Below are 17,428 nucleotides of genomic sequence, written 5' to 3' on the forward strand. Positions count from 1 at the left end.
AACTCATTACAGTTTTATCTTTTAGATTTAGTCAGAAAAGTATTTTTTTGTGTGCACAGATGCTGGATTTTAGTGTGCTTTAATCAACTGAATTATGTATTTTTATTGGTTTAATATTGACTTGATAAACAGTCACAATTATCGCAGGACCTACATTATTAGGAGCACAATCTTATTATTCTATCGGGCCTTTGCTTTCAGAAAATATATGGTTTGGGGTGTCTTTTACAAATGCTAGCAACGCAGCAGTAGACAATCAAAACGCTGGGAAAAAGTGCAAAAGTGGTGTGGCCAGTTGAGGGCAAAAGCGCTCCGAAAGGCGTGGCAGAGAAACGGTTAAAATGTTATCAAAACCAACAAAAATGTACCAAGCCAGTACTAGCAAGTATTTTGTTTTTGGTGCTCGTTAGAAAATGCTTTTTTTTTTTCAGTCACATTTTTACAAGGCTACAGCACGTCATACATTCCTACTCAGCAGTTCTAAAGCAGCACTGTGACAAAAAAAACCTGACACCGACCACTAAAGTGGACCTTAACCCAGATCTTTAACCTGTTGCCATCTGCCCACTGTTACTGGACGGTCGGACGTCAGCTCCTGGCAGGGTCGCGCAAGTGTATGGCTTTTTTTGGCTCCCTCAGACGAGTAAGTACCTTTAAAAACACACTGTCCATTGGACAGTGTAGTTTAAAAAAGGAGAACTAGTTCTAGCCGACCTGTGACAATGAAACTGTCTGCTCAGTAGATCGGGAAGTGAGCAAACACATACCGGCATTCGCTCACTTCTCGATCCTGTCACTGCAGAGAGCCGTGACAGGGGAGGGACTGGATTCCCCCCTCCCCTGTTCGATCCTTAAGCGCTGACTGGCGGAACGGACGGTGGAGGGGCGGGTACAGCTGGCTCTGTCTCTAGATAGGCAGAGCCAGCTGTCACTCACGCAGCTGGGTGGATCCAGACATAATTGTCGGGATCCATTTCAGCTGCAGCGTCTCAGTATCCCGCGAGCCGCAGCTCACGGTATACTGAGCTTTGGGTGACGGGAGGACGCTAGTTTGTGTCCTCCCATTACCCTTAGGAGAACTATGGGGAAAAACCCCATAGTTCTCTTTAAACAACTTTGTGCAGAGCCAGTGAAATCGGCTCTGTTCCGTGTGATCGCTGTGACCAATTACAGCAGATCACTAAATGGAAACATTGTAGCAGTTTCCAGCTTTCTCTCCTCAGCTCTCACACTGAGTTTGTGAGGAGAGGAGACAATGACAACCAGTTCAAACAATGCTTTGTTATCCATCACATGTTCTAGTAGAAATTTGGCTGCAGTGCCAGCCTGCCAGTCAAAGTCCTGCCTGCCATCAGTGCCAGTTCGTCAGTTCAGTCAGAGTCCTGCTTTTTTTGTTTTACCAAAGACATGTAGTAGAATACGTTTTGGCCTAAATTTACAAAGAAAGATTATGTACATAAAGGAACATTTACCAACAACTTTTAATAACCACCTGTTTTCCATAATGTAGTAAAAAAAAAAACAACAACCCCCAGTGGTGATTAAATACCACCAAAAGAAAGCTATCTGTCCCAAAATGATATAAAATTAATCTTGGTATGGCTGAATGTCAGTCAAATTAAAACAGTGCTGAATACTGAAAAATGACCTAGACAGGAAGGGGGTTTAACACCCCGGTCATCAAGTGGTTAAAATAAACACACTTTTAGAAATGTTTAGTAATGACAATCTACAAACAGATACTTCTAGATAATTGCAGGCTTTGTATTCTTTGCATACCTTAATCTTTTTTCCCCCCTAGTCTTCTAAACAGTGTCCATGTTAACAAAGGACAGGTTACTAGATCCCTTTACTTCCTGGAACTCTGGACCATGTTACTAGGACATATGACCAAACATATCAGGGGAGGAAAATGCCTTTCATTGAGATCTCATGAGATTACAGATGAGATTTCCCAGCAACACTCTGCTGATTTAACCTTCCCAGGATGCAATGCTTGGGCACGATTACAAAATTTGTGCCAGAAGTGGACCAGGAAGTAGATGAACTCTATTTGAAAGCTGATGTGATTTTTAGCGAAAGGGTGTTAAGGTTTTACTTTAATATCGAGTCTATTTAGAATGAAAATAATTTGCATCTTTAGTAATATCGGTCTCAGACACACAGGACTATAAGCCTGTTGTAGAGACTTTTCTGAAGGAGTGGCAGCCTGATTTGCAACGAAGTATAGAGTTTGCCTAAAATGCCCTCCAATGTGCTTTTCTGCCTTCCGTCAAATAGAGAAAAAACAGCAAATTTGAAAATGATTTGTGATATTGTATGTAAACAGCTTATGTACAATTCCTTGGCACAAAAAGAATGAAGCACTTGCACGCAAACCTTTTGAAGCATTTTTCTCCCTCAATCCTGGAGTCCTAGGGAAATACCTCGGTTTTATACTAAATACCTTTTAATATGTTTACTCTACCCCCACATATTTCTCACAATTTGTCTTTTTTTGGTACTGATGGAGCTTAAATTCGATAGCACATTTGAAGAAGAAAAAAAAAAAAAAAAAGCGTTTTCTATACTATATGGAAGGTCTAGATCAGGCCAGAGGGGACCTCATTCAGCTTCCAACCTGGCAATCAACCAGCAATAGATCACTACAGGAGTAATCTACTAAAATCAAAGCAGAGCTGCAACAGCTCCTCCCAAGCCTCTGTACTGACGGCACTCATTTAGAGCCCTGTGTAGTAGGGTTGCAACTAACGATAATTTCCATAATCAATTAGTTGGCTGATTTGGTAAAAATAAATACCATTCTTACAAAAGTTCCAAAGTTTACTTTAGACTAAAACTGCATGCACAATTTCTTTGCATTTGCACCGCACTGGAACGCACAGTGTTACAGGGTGGGTGTTCGCATTGGAGGTGGGAGCCGCGTTTAGGGTGGCAGTGAAAGTCCTCCATTTTATGCAGTCACAGCACTCAATAAGCAGGAGGCACTCAGTACAGAGGCTTCCTGTTCATCAATGGAAGAGATTGTGGTATCCGTTTACTATTATGAATGGACAGGAAGTAATTTAGAGCACTTCCTGTTCATTTATAACTGGAGACACAGTATCGGAATACTACAGTATGTCTTCAATTATTTACAACCATCATAGTGATCTGTACTAATTACGGTGATGTTTGAATATTACAGGAAGCGATCAACAAATATTTCACAGATTTGCCAAAATGTCCCGTAGCTTTCCTCCCTGCTCCTGACCTGGCCCCGTCATTGCTCTCTCCTTCCCTGCTGGGCGCCGGCATGTGGATTGTGTCCTCTCTGATCCCCACTGCCGATACAGGTGCAGCATGCAGTGGGCTCCCAGCGGAGAGGAGAGAGCTGCAGAGCTGATGCGGCGGCGTGGGGGAGCTTTCCACACCACTGGGCACTGCCTGCAGGGGTCTGTATCCCCTCTGTTCTTGGAGAAGCGGGGATCGGAGGGGACCCAGACAGCTGATGGTTCTAGTGCTGAACATGGCTAACACCTGCCACAGCAGCGGAGTCTTGGTGCTGTATTAAAACAGCACCTGGGAATTAAGTGTTTAACATAAGCCTTAACTGTGAGAAATATATGAGCCTTCATTGCTGAACTACTAAAAAAAAAAATGCATTTCAGGAAAGCCAGAGGAAAGTTAGAAGTGCTTACCTTAAAGATGCCCATAACACCTGCCGATTATCGTACGATAATCGCGGGTGATCCCGCGATTATACGATAATCGGCAGGTGTATGGAAGGCGTGCGACCGTTTCTACTGTACGGTCGCACATCTTGTCTTCCGAGCACAAATGCCGAACGGGCCCGCTCAGCATTGGAATCACCGCAAGCTCTCCCCTCAGCGGGGAGGGCTCGCGATGATCGCAAGTACAATCTGCCTGTCCAAGATGGGCAGATCGTACGAGATTTTAATTACCTTACAACCATCGCACAACGAAAGTCATGCGATGGTTGTAAGGTGTATGGCCAGCTTAACACTATGTTCTGGGTAAGTATCTCAATCACAGAAGCAAAAGGGCTGGCCTAGCAGCCCAGCAACTAATAGTCGCATGTCAGTAATGGCAGCCTACATGTTTCTGCCAGTAAAGGCTTAAAGTGACATTAAAAGTCAAGCTTTTTTTGCCCCTTCCCAATCCTGCTGTAGGGACTTACCTTAAAATGATGCCTCTTGAATCGATCATATTCTCTATTGTCCTTTTCAGCTGTCTCTCCAGCACTGGTGCAGGTCTCCGATCCAGCGCTGCCTCCTCTGTCCTCCTTTTCTCTGATGTCCCACGGTGTCTGTGCGGGTGCACGCTGCTCCATAGACTTACCTTGCGTCTCGCCCAGCCGAAGATCTGTACTGCGCATGCGCCCGCCCCAAGATCCTTTGCGGCCGCGCGACACTCTTCAGATGTTCGGACGGGAGCGTGCGGTGAAGACACCGGTAAGTTTAAACCCTTTTTAAAGTTTTTTTAAAATGTTTTTGCATATATCTACTGCTTTCTAGCAGTAGATATATGCAAAAAATGCTGAGGATTTATTAACCCTTTAATTTAAGGAATTTGGTAAAAAAAAAAAAAAAATGTTAAATGATGGTTCAGTTAAATAACACTTAACTGCCAGGTGTTCCATCTGAAAGTAGGACAAGTCAAAGTAGACTGCCAATAACATTAACTTGGTCTTTGTTTTCCTCAGCCTCCTGTAATATACTGTAAATACCAGCAGATACTTCCGAGTAGGCACTTGAATAGGGTGACAACACTCTGCATTGCTGAAAACACAGAGGATCCATCAAATTCAGCTGTTTTGACAATCGAAGATACAAGGGGATTTGACCAACAGAATGGTCAATGCAGTTATTGTGCTGCTGTACCATCTGTCTTCAGATAGCCAAGCCTAGGTCCACCCACAGACACACACCCCCTCCTCGAGGCTTACCATCTACAGTGCTAATGGCATATGTAGATTTTTTTAGCAGGAGCCTGCATTTTTTTAGGGAAATAAAATGAAAGCCCTACTGGATAACTCCAATCTTCAGCTAAAATATCACAGAGCATGCACACAAAATGTTGGTTAGGAAGCAAACTGTACTACTTTTTAAAACAGGTTAATTACTTTCCTTAAATTTAAACTAGAGCGGCTGCAATGCTCCTGAATTTAGAACAGCGCAGTCACCCTCATATAGGCCGTGTCTGACTTCACTGCAGTGGGAGCGACTTGATTCATCAGCATGGTCACTGCTGATCCACAAGCCTACAGCTTGTCAATCAACAGCTGGTCATACATAGACAAAACCTTCCCACTGTGAGTTGGTGTTTGAAAGGGGGGCGGGGGGTGTGTGTGTGATTGTAAGACACAAATGGAGGATGTGACCAAAGCTGGAGGGCAAGTTTTTTTTTTTAAGCGTGAAAGGTTTGTGCATCACAAAGGAGCTGGATTTGAAATGGGCTTACAGTGCAAGAACCTATTGACCCATCTCATACAAAAAATAAGAAAGACAAAAATGGTACCCTTTAGGTAGAACCAAAGTCTGCTTAAAGTAGATCTAGTACCAAACATTTTTTTTTTAATGATTTGCAAATTGGTGTAATCTCTAAAACGTAGAATTTTAGAGCTATAAGAATGCACGATATGGAATACTTTGCATATTAGACAACCTGAGCAAACATTCTTTTTACCTCTTTGTACAACATATTTAGTAATAATTGTGTCCCCAACATGAGTGGGTAGTAGAGGTAAGAGATCAATTATCAATTTACAATTGCTTAATGATCCCCTACCAACCAGAGAAGGAACCCTGGCTGAGAAAGGCTGACCTACACTCCTTTTTCTATAGGCTCATAGCTGCATATTTGCAGTGCAAGATCTAAGCCATATTCTACACACGATCGATTTTGATAAATACTGTTTTCACAAGATCTGGAGTGTCTGCCTGAGCACTGCAGTGACATTTGGCGATGTTAATCCATTGCTGCTGCATCATTTTAGAATCAGGCACAAGCCTACAGCTCTGCTCCACACTGTGGCATCCAAGTTCTAAACATCTTGTTCAGGTTTTTAGCCCTGAAGAGGGAGAACCCTGAAATGAGAAGGCTGTATTTTTAATCTTCAGCTATAAACCCCTAACGTTTACAAATTAAAGTCTTAAAATCTTATATTAAGTCACTCCTCACCCACCCACGGAACCATATCTCTTTGTAATGATAAAAGGCAGCATGTGCCAAGACTAAAAATGACAGATATGAACACCCTCTTTGACAACTTACTGAATTTGGTAGGACACTGGCATAATAAATGCTGAAGTTGTAATTTGAAGGCATTCACATGGACACTGCTATATTGGCCTGTGCACTGACAACTTTTTGCCATGTAGATGGATCATACAGGCTTATGATTTCAACTGACCTCTGGGCAAAAAACTGAATGACCAATTAAATATATGTGGGGAGCCGTTTTACCTGTCAACAAATATGTAATTTTCTGCAGCCAAACCCATAGACAGCACAGCCAGGTTGGTGAATTCACTTTTCTCTACCACAGTTATAGTGTATGTAAAACCTTGCAATTTATTTGCTGGAGTGGGGCTGTTAGTATGTTAGCTGCAGTGCAGTGCGTTTGACGCGTTTGCGTTTCCTGACCGTACAAAATGTGACAAGCAGTATTTTTCTGTCGTAACCTGAACGGAGTGCGCATGTGACAACTGTAGCCCATAAAACACATAGGGATATATTGGGATGCATTTTTAGTGCAGGAGCGTACGGATCAGGTCAGCACACAAAATGGACGTCGTGTGAACAGGCCCTAAGGCTGGGTTCACACCTGAGCCTTTAATGCTCGTTTTTCAGCTCTTTTACGCGTTTTTTCCTTCAGTGAAGCGCGTTTCACTGGCGGTATTGTTTTTTTCCCCCTTTATTTTCTCTTAAATTTATTTTTTTAGTTTCACTTTTAAACTTCCCGCCGGCTCCGCCCCCTGCGACGCGGCCGCTCGCAAGGGACGGAACCCGGAAGTCGGCAGCCGCCGAAGACACATCGGGGATCGCGGACAAGGTAAGACATGTACGCTGTATTCCCGAGGTTGGCTTTGTTAACCCCGATCCACACTCGGGAATACCAATGGAAACGCACGGCAAAACGCCCCAAAAGAAGCTCCTGTACTTCTTTGGGCGTAGGGCGTTTTGCAGCACGTTCCTACGCACTGTAAAAGGCCCAGGTGGGAACCATGCCCATAGGCAATCATTGGTTTTCACATGTTGAGCGTTTTACAGCGTGTAGGACGCTGTAAAACGCCCAGGTTCGAACCAGGCAGTTTTAGGCACATACATTAGTTGCATTTAGAAAAGTAATCATTTTTGGATATATGACCATTTTGTTTTATATTTACTTTTGCTTCAAAGCTGAACTCCAGGCACAGTGTGTTTACAGAGAGCACATATATGGATTATTGCAGTGTATACCTTAAAGTTTTGAAACAACTATTGTATTTTTACCAGCTTGGTCTTGCATACTTTTGCAGTTTTACAAAAAAACATAGAAATATATAGATAGTCCATGTTGAGATAAAATATCAAATACATGAAAAGGGGAAGGTTGGCTACTGGCTGGTAAACAGCTTGTATGTTATTGTGAAAAGTAGTAAAGCTTTACCAATGTGTAGCAACCCAAAGCAAGAAACAGAGCCTGAATATTATGAGCTAATACTGTTTGACAAAAATATTACAAAACATGAAAAATCTTTTTGAAACATGAATATACATTGGTAAGATTATCTACATCAAGCCTATCCATCTGAATGAACCAACATTCCTATCTAAAAAATATTGAAGGGAAAAAAAAAAAAAGGGACCAAACATTTCCTTAAGAGCTAAACTTTGTTGCTAGGGAAACATATATAAATATCAATGAAGATTTACCCTTCCAGTGGGTCCCCCCTCTCCAGTGCAAGGGATGGGGAAGGTTTAGCGAAATGTAGGCAGTGGGATGACTTTTAGCAATGTATGTTTCTGAAGTGATCACAAGGCTGAAGCTCAGTACTGAACCCATCATTGATGGTTCCTATAATCTAAGGCACAGAATCATACAGCTATAAGGAACAGACTCATCTCATGTTAAAATTTCTGTTCTGCAGACATGTACATATGAAATGCACGCAGGCTAACTGTTAAAAATAAAAACAATATCCCAAATGAAACAAAACGGCAAACGCACTCATCAATTCATAACTAGCGTTAAAAGGTGCACATGGAAGGGCTTTACACAGTACTTCAGCTGCCATTGTGATGTGCTAAGCTCCTTGTGTGTCCCTGTGCCTTTTAACCAGTTGACATCCGCGGTGTTAAACCCCCTTCCCATCCAGGCCATTTTTCAGTATTCAGCGCTGCGGTACTTTGACATTTATTCCGTCATGCAGCGCTGTACTGAAATGAATTTTATACCCTTTTTTGGGGACAGATAGAGCTTTCTTTTGGTGGTATTTATTCACCACTGGGGTTTTTATTTTTTTTACTATATTAAGGAAAAATCACCGAAAACATAAAAAATATATAAATACATACATACCGTATTTTGCGCTCCATAAGGCACATAAGTCGCAGTTTGCGTAGTTCCAGACAGTCTGTGTACTGTGTAGTTCCTGACAGCTGAGACAGGTGGCGCTGTAATTACAGCGCCATGGTCCCAGTGATCACACAGAGCAGACAAAGAACGGACGTTCGTCGTCTGCTCTACGAGCTCTATGGTGAGCTCCTATGCAGTGGTCATGGGTCCCCCAGAGGAGCAGTGGGACCCCGAAAACAAGGGCCGGGGGAGGGCGGACAGGATCGCCGCTGCTCCTTTCATACAAGTAATCTAATCAGATCACCTGTATGAAAACGAGCGGCGGCTCCACATTATACATGTAGCTCTGCTTGTCAAGAGCAGGGCTAAATGTACAAAAAACTACTCGCCCGGTGGCCGAAAAAAGTGCATCTTATGGAGCGAAACACACACACACAATCTCTCTATATACACACTCTCCACTATACGGCCCCCCCGTTCACACTGAGCGATTTATCGTGCGGTAATTCCCGCGATATCGCGGCTATTTACCGCGCGATATCGCTCTCCAATGCTTAGCAATGGGGCAAAGGGTCCTGCGTCGCTACAGCAGGACCCTTTTTGGACCGGATTGTGCCGCGATTCTAGCTTCCTCAATGCAAGCATTTGCGCGATAGCGTGCAAAATGCAAATTGCGCAATTAGAGAATCGCGCAGTGTGAATGGGGCCTACAGAGGGGCCTTGACTTGGCAGTGCGGATTCCACATGTTGTGCAACTAAAACCTCTGTTTGTAACCTTAGTAGTCAGACTGTGTTCGTTTTTTGCAGGCTTGCGAGAGTGCTGGAAATGTAGTTTTTTGTCCTGGATAAAATAAGACACTTCTTGCTGCCAATTTGTTAGCAGACAAAATGCATGGGTCAGCACACTGCAAGAGCTGAGCTCATCAATATGTCCAAATAAAATGCCTGCTCTTCTAAAATGCAAATTTGACCACAATTCTTGGAGCCAATCAAATGCTTTCCAATGTTTTCTAACAAGGTTAAAGTTCAGATTTAAGTAAAGAAAAATAAAATAGTGCAAGCGAAACAAGCTCAAAGAAATTGCAGATTACGTTTTGTGGGACTAGTCTGGTTCGGGGCAAACCATTATCTGTGCTATAAAGTTGCCTTAAAGTGTATTTCCACTTCGCAGCCAAACTGGAATATCATCTTTTTTATATGTGTTACATTAAAAAAAATGCTTTTTGCAGTTTTAATTGCTTTTACTTGGGTTAGGGTTTCTTGCAGGTTAAAATTTCTACTCGATTCTTTCTGATGTTAGGTAGGGTTTGTTCATCACAATTTGTAAAGTAGATTTGCCTGTCCTAATAAAAAATTACAACCCTGGCTTGTGCACTGCATCGTAATGAAGTTCGTGAGAGAAACAGAATAATCACATTTCAGTCCTAAGTCTTTCTATATGGACAGATCACTGTGAATGTGTTCAGAAAAACCAGATTTTAGCAATGTTGACTGCTGCAAAAAAAACATCCAATTGCAGTGTGTCGCTGTGGAAGAGTTCTTCTTGTTCCTAGACACGTCCCTCCTAGGTGAACCAATCAATGTAATCAGAAACCAGAGTGGAGTGGGTACACATATGAAAACTCATGTAGGTCTACAAGAAAGGAGTATGGCTAGGCACTGTCCCATGTGTCTACTGTCTCTATTTAGGACTTGTATATTAAAAGCACATTGTTTACTGTTTTGCTTCGTCAGTGAAGCTGTGTTAACGAATCAGCCAAGATTTAAAGTGGAACTGAACTCAAGATTTAAGACATGCTATGATAAAAGGGAACATTTTGAAATGTTAATTGTGTCTGCGCAGGACCATAACCAAAACGTATCTTTTATCCAGAATTCTTCCTGGAATATAGCAGTGCACTTCCTGGTACGCGAGTTTACATAAACACTCTGGTGCCTAAGCCTCAGTTGTATATCTGCAGCGTGCGATTAAGGCACTGCTGCCTTACTGCTTATGAGATTTAGTGATGTTACTACTGTGCTGCTCACGGAATTTTCTGGGGCTGTAAAATGAAGCAAAGGCCCTGCCCAGTAATCAGAAAAGATAAGCTGCAGAGAGACTGCAGGCAATATTGCTGACTAGTCTTTTGTCTTTTTGAGCACAGCATTTAGTTCAGTTCCTCTTTCAATTTTAAGTAAAGATCCACTTTATATCCGCTCATTGGGCTTCTCTCACAGCAACTACAAATACTTTTCTAGAGAGGTTTTACATGATACCAGACTTACAATTCAGGTCAGTATATTTGTTCTCCAGAGCTTGGACGTAAGATTCATATTGCTTCCACCTAGGATTTGGAGGAAAAGAAAAACATTTTAATTGCTTTCAAATAATGTCACTATAACCAGCACACGATTATTGGGATTCAAAATTCTGTAAAAACGTAGCAACTATTTTATCCTGTAGACATGCCTGCAGTCCCATTACCTGACATTCTCTCCAGTACACACTGTACTTGGTTTTCTTTAGTCAGGGTATAATAATAATAAAAAAAAAATCAAACACCTTCTGGCTCAGAAGACCTTGCACTTGCAGACAAACTTTTTACAATCTAAACTGTGAGCACGGTTAGCTTCCTTCTTGGCCAAAACACAGCCATAGTTTTTAGCTGTTTTGGGGTATGTATGTCCTGCAGTCTGCTCCCTACTTTTAAAAAACACTTTCAACAGTCTAAGGATGAACACCCCTAATGTCTATCAGGTTTTTTACTCGAGGTATGTGCAGGTACCTCATGGGGTTGGCTTTTATGTTCTTCTATCTTTCAAAGCAACCCAGAAGGCCCTGAACCCACGGCACTCAAACCCAAATTCTAACTTGAAAATCCACATCCCCTCACTAACAGAGATAACAAAATCAGTACATTGCCTAACATTACTTTTTTTGCTAAATCTACTACATCTACAGGGCACCTCGGCAGTATAAGAACAGTTCATTTCATAAAATCTACTTTGCTTCAGTCTTATTAAAGTGTCAAAGTTCATTCTTTACCTGAGAAGTAACTCTTCCCTTGGTAAGACTTTGAAGTCTGCTTCAGCAAGGCGAACCTGATAAGAAAAGACAAACATGAAATATAACTCAATTGGGGGAATAAAATAAAAAAAAAAAAAAAAAAAAAAAAAAAAAAAAAAAGAAAATAGAAGTGACAAAACAGGATTAAAAATACACACGCAAAACACACACTTAACTGACCTTTTTAGGGAGGGGTTCTTCGTTGGTCATTGTGACCTGAAAACAAAGATATTTTAGATTAGTGGACCATGAAATCAGATGTTAATATAGCATAATCAAGCTAGTGAATCAATTCAGACTTCACCTTCTGGGAAAGGAAGTCCCAGTCAGCAGACCACCATGACTACTGGAAAAACTAAAGCATTATGAAACCTAGCAGGTTATGGCTAAATAAATAATTCAACTCTCAAGATATAAAGTGACAAAACAGGATTAAAAATACACACGCAAAACACACACTTAACTGACCTTTTTAGGGAGGGGTTCTTCGTTGGTCATTGTGACCTGAAAACAAAGATATTTTAGATTAGTGGACCATGAAATCAGATGTTAATATAGCATAATCAAGCTAGTGAATCAATTCAGACTTCACCTTCTGGGAAAGGAAGTCCCAGTCAGCAGACCACCATGACTACTGGAAAAACTAAAGCATTATGAAACCTAGCAGGTTATGGCTAAATAAATAATTCAACTCTCAAGATATAGAGAAAATTCCTATTTAAAAAGCCAACTCTACCTATCTGATATATATTAAAAAAGACAGACACTACTGTCATGTCTTATTTCAATGGTCACCATCTATTACTTATGTGACTGCGATAAAGTACGCAAAAAACACACACATTTTCTAAGACCAGTTGACCCTTATGTTTTAGAATGCAATCTTTTACATGTAATCAATGCAGGGAGTGAGTGTGCCTCCTGTATTACATGAAAGTATTCTGGGTTTTCCTTACAGTTCTATACAACAATCATTTTTATTAAAGACGCAATTTAAAAACAAAACAAAAACACATTGGGTAAACTTGCATAGATGTAAACATCTTATTGGCTATAATGATATAGATCTCATTAATGCTTTGGTTTTTACCAATGAACACAGGGGTGTTGAATTCGGCTTCCAGGGAGCCAGCCAGGTTTCGATAGTGTGTTCCAGATGGATGACTGCTCTGGAACGCACTGTTTGTGGTGTGCACTGGCCCTAACTGTAGAGCAAGGGAGCCATTTTGTACAAGCGATCTGGGCGACTGCACAGCCGCCTAGATCACTTGTAAGCAGCCTGCTTGTCCATCCTCTCCACAGTTTTCAGGGTCCCCCACTCTCCTGGGGGACATGAGGCCACAGCAAATTACTTCAGGATGGAGATCGGGGAGCAGAACGTCCGTACTCTGATCTGTGATCATTGAGACAGGAGTGCTGTACTCTCAGCCTTCCTGTCTCAGCTCCACCCTATCTGTACCACCATACTGCCATCCAGCACAGCCCTGCATTATGGATCCGAGTATTGATAGACTGCTTAAGTTTCAGTGGTAAACATCAATTATTGTTTTAACAATTGCCATAACCTTTTTTTACACCTACAGCCACCTCCTGAAGTCTGCAGAGACCTCGAGTTAACATGCCAAATTGCCTGAAATATGGCATTCACCATACCTCCCTGGGTTTACTGCACTAAAACTGGCCATACAACTAGATATTTCCAGTCACACTAAAGGGCACGGATAGAATCTCCTTTGCCAACTAGTGTATTCTGACAGACTGTCTGAAGGACAGATGTGGTCTTTTTACCGGTTCTTGCTGGTGTAACGGCTGGTGGGCCTTAGCACCTAACCTTTGAGAATATGCCTCTATTGTCCTGTGGAAGTGTTCAATTGTGTGCTCCCAGCACAGTGACCGAGCTGCCACACAGCCAATCACATTAATCATGTCATCAGAAAGGCCACTTTCGACTTGTGGCATAAGGATTCTCTTAAAAGGCTGTTGGGAGTTAGAAGCCAGGGGGGTTAACCAGCTCGATTTCTCCCATGACCAGCAATGATGGAGCACGATTTCTCCTCTCAATGTCTCATTTTTTACCCCCACAGACAAGCCTGGGGCACCGTTTACTCCCACTGACCACTGTCACACGGGGATTTTCTACTCCAACTGGCCACAGTCTGTTCCCCCTCAAGTCTGATGGGCAGTAAACTGGTTGATTGTTACAACCCGAGACAATTGGACACTCATTTAGATGAACATGTAGTGCACTGGAATGGCCTCTCATTAACAGCAGAAGGTGCATATCTGCAATAAAGTTTTCAAAAATGCATACCATATATACATATGAAGATTAGTTTTCCCAAAACCTATTCCATTAAATATGGTAGAAGTTCTTAAGCTATGCTTCTCATCGTGTATGTTTTGGATAATTGTTCTTAGAGACGTGGGAAAACTGTCCACTATGCACCGTGGAGCTCATGTGCATATCGGGTATTAAAGGAGAAGTATGAGATGAGTGCTTTTCACTCACCTCATAGTTCTAGCCGACCTGTGACAATGAGACTGTCACAGGTCGGCTCAGTAGATCGGGAGGTGAGCGAACACATACCGGGTTCGCTCGCCTCTCGATCCTGTCACGGCTCTCTGCCGTGACAGGGGGAGGGGCTGGATTCCCCTCTCCGATCTGCCAGCGCTGACTGGCGGAACGGACGGGGGAGGGTACAGCTGGCTCTGCCTCTAGATAGGCAGAGCCAGCTGTCACTCACACAGCTTGGCGGATCCCGTCATCTAAGTCGTGATCCGCTCCGGCGTCTCAGTATACCGCGAGCTGTAGCTCGCGGTATACTGAGCTTAGGGTAACGGGAGGACGCTAGTTTGTGTCCTCCCGTTACCCTAAGGAGAACTATGGGGAAAAACACTGACCCCATAGTTCTCCTTTAAGGGATCTACAATGAGCCTGATAATGTGTTTGACAGATCAGATGTTACAATAAGACTTAGTCCAAGCTTCAGGAATATCAGAACTTTCATTATCTATACTGTATACTACACTACAAGACAAAAATAGAAAGGCTGTCAAGGGAGAAGGTTGTTTATCTGAAATGATTCAGTCCTTTGTGCCCTGTCCGTTGGCATGACAGCTGCACCACGTAATTAAAAACTGCCATTTAAACAGATACCTTCTAATTAGATAACCTGGATAGATGGAACACAAACCATGCAACGAATTAAAAAGGTATGATCAGCTAGTACTATCAAAATGCTGACATTTCCAAATTACACAACCATTAGGATTACATATAAATCACAAATGCTTCCTGCTTGCAATATAAAATGAAGGCAGCAATTCAATTTCATGAGATATTTAGAGGGGAATTGTCAAATATGGAGTAGCTGTACATGAAAACCAATCTCCCTTTCATTTTCAAACCTTAACGGAACAAACTGAAGAGAGTTGGTGATTGGTTGCCCTGGGCAACTGCTCCATTTTTGATAAATTCCCCCCCTTAGTTTTTTTTAGTTCACTGAAATGGTATTACCAGAAAACCCCACACTGTAAATTATCTGTCACTATGTATACTGAAGAAAGTAGATACACTCACCAGCCACTTTATTAGGTACACCTTGCTAGTACTTATTAATGCAAAGAGCACAGATTCACAGCAAAGTGCTTAAAAAAGTAATGCCACTACAACTACAAGAACTCTCCCTTGTATAATAAACTGCATACCACACAGGGCCAGAAGATGTACTGGGTGAGAGTGAGAGAGTGAGATTTCAGACCACTGAAAATAGGAAGAAACAATGAAGAATATTCTAATGCCGGCCAAGCACAGAAATTTTAATCACAAGAACAGCTGAACGTATGAAGGCCACCTACCACCATCACTTTAAGGCCCCATTAACACTAAGCTGATTGCCGCACGATTTCCACCGCGATATCGCACATTTTTTGCCGCGCGATATCGCGAGAACTTGCCGGCCAATGATTTTCAATGGAGCTGTCTTAATGTACAGCTCCATGTCGCCTGCAGAACCCTTTTTTGTCGGATGTCGCCCAATTTTTTTAATAGGTCGCGCTACCGTCGCCCCGAAAGTCACGCTATCCCGGCCGCGCGGATCCGCTCCAAAAGGTATGTCGCTTAGTGTGAATGGAGCGCTAATGTGATCAGAAAAAAGGGTCCTGCAGGCGCGATTTGCGACCGCAACATGGAGCTGTACATTAAGACAGCTCCATTGAAAATCATTTGCCGGCGATATCACATGGCAATCCGCTTAGTGTGCATGGGGGCCTTATCATGTATTTAAAGCTCAAGTCCAGAATTTCCTCCCTACCACAATACATGTTGTCTGTTAGAAAATCACAACAGCACTGTCAGTTTTGTGACTAATGCCTCATATTGTCAAATACAGTTAATTTGCAGGATCTGTGACATCACTCCTCTTCGCAGCCGCTGTTCCAACTTCAGACCACACTGAGGAACTTCCTGCTGGTTTTGTAATGCCTGGAAACTGAGGTCTCATTGATCTAGGGCTGATCGGTATGACTGGGTGGGAAAGAATGCAAAATGTGATCTAAAAAAAAATCCCCCCCAGCATCAGTGTCGGGAGTGTGTGGAAGTCACCTCTATAATCTAAAGGGCTACAGTGGGGAGTCTATGCCTTGGCTTCCCCAGGAAATGGCTGTTCTACACTTGGAAATAGGTCAGTATCCCAGGGAAGAAGAAAAGATGAAGTATGGTGACATGTGATAATGTACAAAAGCAACAAAATAAAAATAAAGTATTTATCAATGCCTTCATTTTTTTTTGGCGGGAAAAAAAATGTTGGAGCTCAGTTTTAAAGGTGGTAGGCTTTTTAATGTCTTAATTAGAAATGCACAGATACCAAGTACAGTACTTAGTACAAGCAAAAGAACAGATACTATTCCAGCTACTAGACTAGGGAAAAACTCAAAAGTTAGGAGTTAGATTTTGGTTAATAGTTAAAAGGTACTTGAATGCGTTTTTAAGATTTAACTCTTTTAGGGTCACCAAGGAAACATTGCCATTTTTTGTACTTGCAGCAACATTTTTTTTCATTGTAGTCTAGTCCATGTAGTGATTCTTGGGCATACATGTAAGGCTAGGTTCAGACCCCAATCGATACCAGGACGTGCTTCCTGGGACCACGCAGCCCCATTGATTTCAATGGGGTTATATTCGTACGGCAATCACAAAAAAAAAAAAAAGTACCTTTTTTGTGTGACATGGCTTTTTTTTATAGCCGCAATCATGTTCAAATCGCATGGGTGGAATTGTGGCGGGAAACAGCGCAATGCGCCTAGTGCGACATTAAAAAGTAATGGCACTGACGGCACGTTGGCCGATGACCATAATCGTCTGGCAATGCGCGCGCTTTTGTGCACAATTGCCGCGCGGTCACGGATTGCCCAGGTGTGAACCTAGCCCTATACTGCTGCCTTCAGAAGGCTTGCACACTGGCAAACAAAGCAAAGCCAGCCCCTGTATACTGCCACCTCCAACCATTCATCTTGCCACAGTTTTGTGAACAATGGATTTCTAGAAGATTCTGGTGCATATGGTACAAAAAGATTTTTGTAAAGGTACATTTGGGACACCTAAGGGGTCAGCCACAGCACGAAGAAATCCAATGAAGTGAAAGTTTCCCTAGAAGACTATTCAAAAGAATCAATGCCTGAACAAGGCTAGCCGAAAAAGGGAGAGCAAACATGGAATCGCTAACAACAAGAAAATGCATCAGGAAGGAAGCTGGTGTTTCAGAGCAGGATAGGTAGCCCCACTGAAAGATTGATGAACCTCAACAATAATGGAGGAGCAC

The 17,428-nt window shown here is 42.3% G+C and overlaps 1 protein-coding gene across 3 annotated transcripts in view; it reads right to left on the reverse strand.

Annotated features, from left to right (window-relative positions):
• The window catches only part of WTAP (Wilms tumor 1 associated protein), a 55,239-nt gene that overhangs the window by 31,238 nt on the left and 6,573 nt on the right, over positions 1-17,428 (reverse strand). For 2 of the 3 annotated variants that reach the window (XM_018565615.1, XM_018565616.1), the window contains exons 1-3: positions 11,790-11,849; positions 11,589-11,644; positions 10,829-10,887 (exon numbers count right to left, since the gene is read on the reverse strand). In XM_018565615.1, coding sequence (XP_018421117.1) covers positions 10,829-10,887; positions 11,589-11,644; positions 11,790-11,819 — 145 coding nt within the window. In that variant the 5' untranslated portion in view covers positions 11,820-11,849. Of the gene's footprint in view, positions 1-10,828; positions 10,888-11,588; positions 11,645-11,789; positions 11,850-12,077; positions 12,114-17,428 lie in introns of those variants that run through there. The other variant, XM_018565614.1, reaches the window with a different exon arrangement.

This window comes from Nanorana parkeri, unplaced genomic scaffold, assembly GCF_000935625.1.
Source record: "Nanorana parkeri isolate BGI_ZX_2015 unplaced genomic scaffold, ASM93562v1 scaffold866, whole genome shotgun sequence".
Taxonomy (NCBI): domain Eukaryota; kingdom Metazoa; phylum Chordata; class Amphibia; order Anura; family Dicroglossidae; genus Nanorana; species Nanorana parkeri.